The sequence below is a fragment of the Vollenhovia emeryi genome, unplaced genomic scaffold (genome assembly GCF_000949405.1).
Source record: "Vollenhovia emeryi isolate VEMERY1.0 unplaced genomic scaffold, V.emery_V1.0 DF939236.1, whole genome shotgun sequence".
Classification (NCBI taxonomy): Eukaryota; Metazoa; Arthropoda; class Insecta; order Hymenoptera; family Formicidae; genus Vollenhovia; species Vollenhovia emeryi.
This window is the reverse complement of record NW_011967130.1, coordinates 560,367-567,986: the sequence shown is the minus strand read 5'-3', so window position 1 is coordinate 567,986 and position 7,620 is coordinate 560,367. Positions and strand designations below refer to the sequence as shown.

General features: G+C 34.0%; 1 protein-coding gene across 5 annotated transcripts in view; it reads right to left on the bottom strand.

Annotated features, from left to right (window-relative positions):
* LOC105560222 (cytochrome P450 4C1-like) overlaps nucleotides 1-7,620 on the bottom strand; it is a 10,023-nt gene that overhangs the window by 2,183 nt on the left and 220 nt on the right. The window contains exons 2-11 of one of the 5 annotated variants that reach the window (XM_012009145.1): nucleotides 7,140-7,204; nucleotides 5,782-6,000; nucleotides 5,400-5,506; nucleotides 3,950-4,040; nucleotides 2,518-2,703; nucleotides 2,245-2,338; nucleotides 1,613-1,715; nucleotides 1,339-1,438; nucleotides 968-1,074; nucleotides 825-893 (exon numbers count right to left, since the gene is read on the bottom strand). In XM_012009145.1, the coding sequence (XP_011864535.1) occupies nucleotides 825-893; nucleotides 968-1,074; nucleotides 1,339-1,438; nucleotides 1,613-1,715; nucleotides 2,245-2,338; nucleotides 2,518-2,703; nucleotides 3,950-4,040; nucleotides 5,400-5,506; nucleotides 5,782-5,938 (1,014 nt within the window). In that variant the 5' untranslated portion in view covers nucleotides 5,939-6,000; nucleotides 7,140-7,204. Of the gene's footprint in view, nucleotides 1-824; nucleotides 894-967; nucleotides 1,075-1,338; nucleotides 1,439-1,612; nucleotides 1,716-2,244; nucleotides 2,339-2,517; nucleotides 2,704-3,949; nucleotides 4,041-5,399; nucleotides 5,507-5,781; nucleotides 6,075-7,139; nucleotides 7,281-7,620 lie in introns of those variants that run through there. The other 4 variants (XM_012009143.1, XM_012009142.1, XM_012009144.1 and 1 more) reach the window with 4 other exon arrangements.

Sequence of the window (7,620 nt, the reverse complement as noted above, 5' to 3'; positions counted from 1 at the left end):
CCGAAAAAAAGTTGTCACGCAGCGAGCGGCGAGCTTTTTTGACAACTTTTTTCGGCGCGCCGCTCCACCTCTCGCTATTAGATGATGCCCCACCGTTGCCTGCCGAGTCCGGCCTGCCGCCTTCTACGCTCTCATTCGCTCAGACATTAAAATTAATTTCTCGATAACTACTGCGAATTTTGCAAAATAGTATAGGACTTTTCTATTCAGTATGCCCCGGTCTATCTGCCATCTACGGGACATACGGGTATTAGGACACACCCTGTATATCCACGCATATGTAGGGTGGCAGATAAGTAACTGATCAATCGCAGTATGTAGGAAAATTAGGGCACACTGAAGAGTAAAGTCAGACACCATGACGCAAAATTTGCAATAGTTATTGAGTTATTAATTATTACGTCTAAGCTAATGAGCGCGTGGAAACAGGCTTCTGACTGTAGGCCGGGCATGGTAGGTGTAGTGACGCCGCGGGCGAGCGACGAGCGTTGGATGGCGGGTAGCGAATGGTAAACGGAGAGCGGCGGTTGGCGAGTAACGAGCGACACTACATCCACCGAGCACCGCCTCTAATCAGGAGTCTGTTTTCGCGCGCTCATTCGCTTAGACATAATCACTAATAACTCAATAACTATTGAAAGCTTTGCATCATGGTATCTGACTTTTCTCTTCAGTTTGTCCTAATCCACATACTATACCATGTATACATACAACTTATTGTTTCTATTACGTTTAATAGTTACTTTCAATAGATAGTTTGTTAAGTTGAAAGGATTATTTAATATTTTCTTTTAATCACCATGTTCTCACTTAATGACAAATACCTGAATGTCCTTGTGTTCAGCCAATAATGATAAAGCAAAACATAAAGCCATCGCTGTAGTATCATGACCCTAGAATCACATTCCTTATATCGACATACATCTAATTCAACGGTAAAAAAAAGAAGCAAACTTAGAGTATATACCTCAAATACAAATGTATCAACTTCTTCTTTAATATCTGAATCAGTTAGAAGACCCTCTTCAGACGCCAGTATTAAAAGATCCAACATTGCAAGCCGCTTTTTTCGAGCTAAATTAAATTGTATAAGCATGTAAATGCTAATTTTAAAGTACAATTTTATGTGTTACTTTTCAAAAAATCTGTTAAATTAAAATTCCAATTAACGTTAAAAATATTGAATTAATTTAATTCACGATTTTGTCATATTTTGATTCATAATGTAAAAGTGATAAAATTTCAATTTCAATGCAACAATAATTTTTAATATGAGATGACGATTAAATGTAAGATGAACTTAAGACATTTAAAATAGTATTGGATTACACTACATACTTCCTTTAATTTCGGCATCATCTTCTTCTACATCATTGTTAATGTTTTTCAAGTACTGCCCATTGGTGAGTTTATGATAATTTCTTCTTTCTGCAATAATCTGTTCATACCCGACCTCAATTTTATTTTTATTGTTTGTGGAAATACTAAATACATATGTATTGGCCAACGTTTACGAATTATTTAATTATTTCCCAAATATTACAGGATTTTTACTTTTTTATGAAATGAAATGTCCATAAGTATTATTAAAGTAGATAACATTTTTACGTACTTTTTCGGTAAATTTGTACAATATATTCAAGATCTTTGGTTGCTTTCTACCTGTTGGCATTAACAGGAATATCCAATTGTTCTGCAACCACGGCCTCATTACTCTAAATCATAAAAATATTTTCCTTTAACGATAATATATAATTACCAATTATTATTTAAGAAATCCCAGAACAAGCGTGTAATATTTGTAAAAAGTTTAAATAAAAAAAATATTTCAAAAATATGCGGGACCTTTTACTAACGTACGAGTAACATTAATTTTAATTAAAGATTTTTATATTAAACATGGTGTGTCTTTGAGTTTTATTTCAAATAAACATTTTATAACTGTCGCAAGTATACATATAAAACAGTAACGTTAAAAAAATATAATAACGTCTATTTTAATCTAGACATTATTATTATGTCACCTATTAATATCACTTGCGCTTTTGGAAATCAAAGTTTAGTTTAGATATTCTTTATTTTAATGCAATCAATTTGACAGATGATGTGCAGCCTACCAGATTGTTGATTTGAATGATGTTTTATGTTTGACAGTTATTTATCCTTAGATGATATTTAATGTTAATTTATTTGTTAAATCATTCACAGATAAATCGCAGTTATCTATGTATATTTATAAATTACCTATAAACTATAATTTGGCCCATCTGATAAACTGCGTTTCGATAGTGTTGCTGAAATGATCCCACTCCTTTTAAAGAGATACCCATGGCAGTTTCTACAAAAATTTATATAACTGTAATGCATAATCATGTAAAATATGTAAATAATGTAAAAATAACATCAGTTTGTTGCGACATTAATATTTTTGTAAGAAATTTATATAATTTTTATTTATTATCTTATTCCAGACAAAACTTTAAATAAAAGTAAATAGTTGGAAATAAAATATAATACCGCATATTGCATTAAGCGTATGTTCACTAAGGAATGGTATTAAGTCTTTCACAACTGTGCCCCCTTCTTTTTTCAAAGACTTTGTCATGCTCTCACTTTCCTCGATTAAAATCTCAACAAATTTTTGCAATATGTTAAAATGGAACGTGGGAGTTAATATTTTTCTCCGTGTATGCCACTTAGCCCCTAAAACAATAAGAAGGTAATACATAATTGCATAATACTATTAAGCGAGAACACATAATGTTTATAAGCGCTACGAAAACTGTCTCTTACTAATATAATATTAATAATTAATTAACGCTACTCAACATTACTCAGCTATATCTAAAATTTGTTTTCTGTGCGTACTAATTGTAAGAAATTTGCAGTCACATTTGTTCACTAACGTATAAACAGAAATCTCATTTATAATGTTCTATCAGTGTTCTTATCATAATATCACTACTCTTGTATCGATGTTCTTATCACAATAGTAGTGTTTTACCTCATAGAGGATGAAACATAATAGTGATCAACCGAAGATGGTGAGAGATTTGAATAAACTAAAAAATAAAACTTACGTGATATGTTTTGTCAAATTCGCAATACTTATTAAGTGATTAATTCGAACGCTTGAACAAATGACCGCATGAGAAGCAGTAAGTCGGACTCGGCACGCATGCAGAAAGTTTAGTTTTTACGATGCTATAAGCGAGGAATGAAAGGCGAACAGTGAGCGACTCACAATCGCCGTTCGCCCCTTGCTAATTAGATCGTAAAGATGTAAACAAGTAAATCATTGTACACACGTGTCGAGATCGGTCTATCATTCCTTAAACGCACATTCGTTCAGAAATTTTTGTGTTACTCAATAACTATTGCAAGTTTTACAAAATGGTGCATACATAATAGTAATTTCACGCTAGTACATAGAAAATGATTACATGACTTTTTTCAGTTTAACTCAATCTATTATATGATACTTTCAACTTTTAGTTGGTCACGTTTACATCTAACATTCTGGGTCAATCTTTATTCATTCCAATGACACTAGAACCTATGTTTCTGGTCCTGGTTTTTTTAATTTTAATTATTACTACGCAATTAAAGCAATAATAACCTGTAGAAATAATGTAAACTTTATTTAATTTTATTAAAAGAAATCTACCATGAAAAATACCAGCATTCAAAGGTTTGACTATTTTTCGCAATAGACTGTAGTAAAATTATTTTGTAGAATAACTGCACTTGCATTTATGTTTATACCTTAGATAGTTTTCAAAATTACTAATTTATAATCGAGCATTTCTATACCAGTTCTATCATTTAAAGTAAAATTTAAATATGAATTTCGTTGTCAATGTTAATTAAATTAAAATCGTAATGGGTAGAAGGGCATAATATAAAAAACTCTGTAACACTTATATGTATATAAATATAATTACGCTACCTCCACTAGTGAGAAGACCCGTCTGTAACCAAGGTTGTAATGCGTCATATATTCTACTTTTCTCGATGTAGTTTGTGCTCCTTAGTATTACCTAGAAAATTATAGAAAATGTTAAGCTAAATTTTGTCTAACTTGAAAAGTATAATACAGATTATTTATTTATTTATTTAAACTGTCTCATTTCATTTTCTCTAAAATAGCGGTTTTCTGAGTGTTTTTATTTGGAAAATAAAAATAAACGAAAAATCTAGATTTTTAATTGATAAATAATATACATATACAGGGTGTCTGATGCAAAAGTAGCTAACTTGAAAATAGTGGTAGATTGGGTTAAACTAAGGAGAAATGTCATGTGCCGTGGTACAAAAGTAACAATAGTTATCGAGTAATTAATTTACACGTTTGAGCGAATGAGGATGCAGGAGACGGTAGGTCGGACTCGGAAGGCATTTAAGAAAATCGATCGATGAGCGGGAGGTGGAGCGACGCGCGAGATACTATGGGTGCTTTCCAATTGCAATATCCCTAGACACTTTCGTGCACACGGCGACACAAATGGCGTTCCAATTGTCACAAATGTCGACACACCTCTACACATTCGTACTCAGCCTGAGGGCTACTAGTCGGCTGTGTAAGCTTGTGTTTTCTAGTGACAAATAATAGTTACTAAGTACGGCGGCTACAAGTGGTCGGCATATTCCTTCGCTACGACGGTTTACTATATAAAAGGGAAAAAAAGAAGTGAGGTTACGTCTGATATCATTCTGGCGCATAAGTAATACCGAAGTGGGAGGAGGAAAATACGCAAGTACGGCACACATTTTTTTTCTTTTTACTCAACAATGAACAACGACAATATTCAGAGTATCATTGAGGTAATAAATATTTTGAATCAACATTAGATGACGCAGTTTCGATCACCACCATGGATTAAAAATACCAAGCATGGATACTATACTACTTTGTGTACTCTTTGTGGTATATTTTATTCCAATTGAGTCGTGCACATCGCGACACTTTGTGTCTTCTTGTGTACGTTTGTGTTAAAAAGTGTAAAATAATTGGAAAGCACCCTATGTTTATGTTTCGGGTCGCCCGTCGCTCGCGCTCGCTGCCGTGCTCGCCGCCCGCGCCGCGCTTCCAGCCGCGCCTAGATTTTTTCCCACCACGGTGTATCTCGCGCGTCGCTCCACCTCTCGCTCATCGATCGATTTTCTTAAATACCTTCCGAGTCCGGCCTACCGTCTCCTGCATCCTCATTCGCTCAAACGTGTAAATTAATTACTCGATAACTATTGTTACTTTTGTATCGCGGCACATGACATTTCTCCTTAGTTTAACCCAATCTACCACTATTTTCAAGTTGGCTACTTTTGCATCAGACACCCTGTATATAATATACATATATATACATATATAAAATTTAATTTTCTTTTATATATCTTATTACCTCCAGATCATCGGGATGACGGATGGATACAAGAGACGTAGAGAATGCCCATAATTTAAAAATAGAATACTGATCAGTTAAATCCACGTAAATCTTCCAGAGTTTCTCTAAAAAAATGTATGTGTTTGAGGTATACATACAGAGAAAGTTTTAATCAACTTTACTTAATATTTTTCATATCAATATTTACAGCCATTTTTAACACTCATTGTCAGATACATTAGAAACAAATAAGAACAATAATGTCCTAAAAGAATATTTAGAAACTTCTGTCAGTGACAAAATTTTATATCAAAGTTAATAACAAACACATAATAATATTAATAGTTGCACAATGTAGAATTACCTACTTTATGGAAATGTATTAAGAATTTTACCTTACCTGATGAAGAAAATGCAAATAGGTGTATATGACCAATAATTGGATAACCTGATGGGCCTGGTATATTATAGAAGAGTCGCCCATGTCGGCCATATCGTGCGTAAACATGAAGTGCCAAATATGCAATAACACTGAGTAATAACAATGTAGTAAACATCCCTTTGGTAATGACAGTCTTAATCAGGTCTAGTTCTGTTCAGTCCTGTGTTCCTTTAACCACTGGAGATTGCACATATCACAAAATATCTTATATTTGTTTTTCATTAATCTTATCGTTGTCTTGATAAATTTATCTAAACATTGGTGGTTAAGAAATAAAGCATGTGCTGAAATGCGTTAATTAAAAAGATATGACAAAGTAATAAACATATTCTTTCTAGATTTCCATTAAAAAAATACATGAATTTCATTACAGTTGTGTAAATCCTAACAGAAATGTTTAATTGGTATTTCTCTCTGTTAATCATATTTATTTACGTCGTAAGACATTTGTTGTCTAAAATGTTTTCAGAATGTTTTTAATTCTTATGTGATTGAAAAATATTAGTTTACAATCTATTTAAATAAACCAGTAATCATGCTCAATAAATATTTTTGTTACTATTTTCACGGATTGATAAAAGCATTCGTTGCGTCCGTTTTTCGATCAACAGAGTTAAGTTCTTTACCGGGGATTGAATTCCATTGCAAAAATTAATAATGACAAAAATAGTAAAGATAATAGATTTTATTCTCTGCGCGAAAAGATAGCGCATTTTGTGAACCTCGCAAAGAGGATCTGACTTCGGAATGTTCTTATAATCTGGATAATTGATCACAAAATGGATGAAAACAAGGTTAAACTTTTCCCTTAAACTTTCTCTTGTGTTTTATACGGGAATCCGGTTTCGAATTCGCTTACTAGGAGGAAGAGGGAGGTAGGGTCTTGACCAGATGTTAATGCTTTCGTAATTTGGTACTTGAGGCGTTTTAGTTGAACCCGGATACCTCTCTTTTTGGGCATTATATGACTTGTCGTGGCTATTCTCTGAGAGAGAGGGAGATAGAAATTATGTTTGCTACACTTCTGGCGATCACGATAGGAGTCCTGGTAATATATGGAAGATTTTGTACGGTGTTGTAACCTTTATTTGTGTCGAATAGTGAATGTCGAATGGTGAATTTCTAAAAAAAGTGCGCCGAATATCAAATATTAACTGCTTGTGGGATTATCTCTCTTTCTCTCACCTCTCTCTCTCCCTCTCTAGCCCTACGGCATTTGGGGCTTTTATTTATACCCTTAAATGGCGAGAACCTCCTCTGCTGGAGCCTCCCACCATTTGGGACTTAATCTAGTAGAAGCGAGAAGATTTATTTACAAATCTATGGTATCTAGGCCCGCAACTACGTGTCCCTTAGCCACGTTACCCTGTCGTAGTTCTATCTGTAAACAAAGCGTTCTACGCGAGCGTTCAAAAAAGAAAAGTCTAGGAAACTTGTAAGATTTTTGTCCGCGACACTATATAGGATGTGTTCGAAAATGGATTTAGTTACTGCCAGTGAAAACAGTATAGTTGGTAGCAATGAAAATTACTGGTGCTGCGTTTTTCGCACGCCAGTAAAGTCAGTAAGGCTGGGTCTACATTGGGGATGTGTTCAAAAATGGATTTAGTTACTGCCAGTGAAAACAGTATAGTTGGTAGCAATGAAAATTACTGGTGCTGCGTTTTTCGCACGCCAGTAAAGTCAGTAAGGCTGGGTCTACATTGGATGTCGTAAGTCGTGTCGGAAGAAATTGACCAATCACAGTTCATTATTCGACTTACGACATCCAATGTAGACCCAGCCTTACTGACTTTA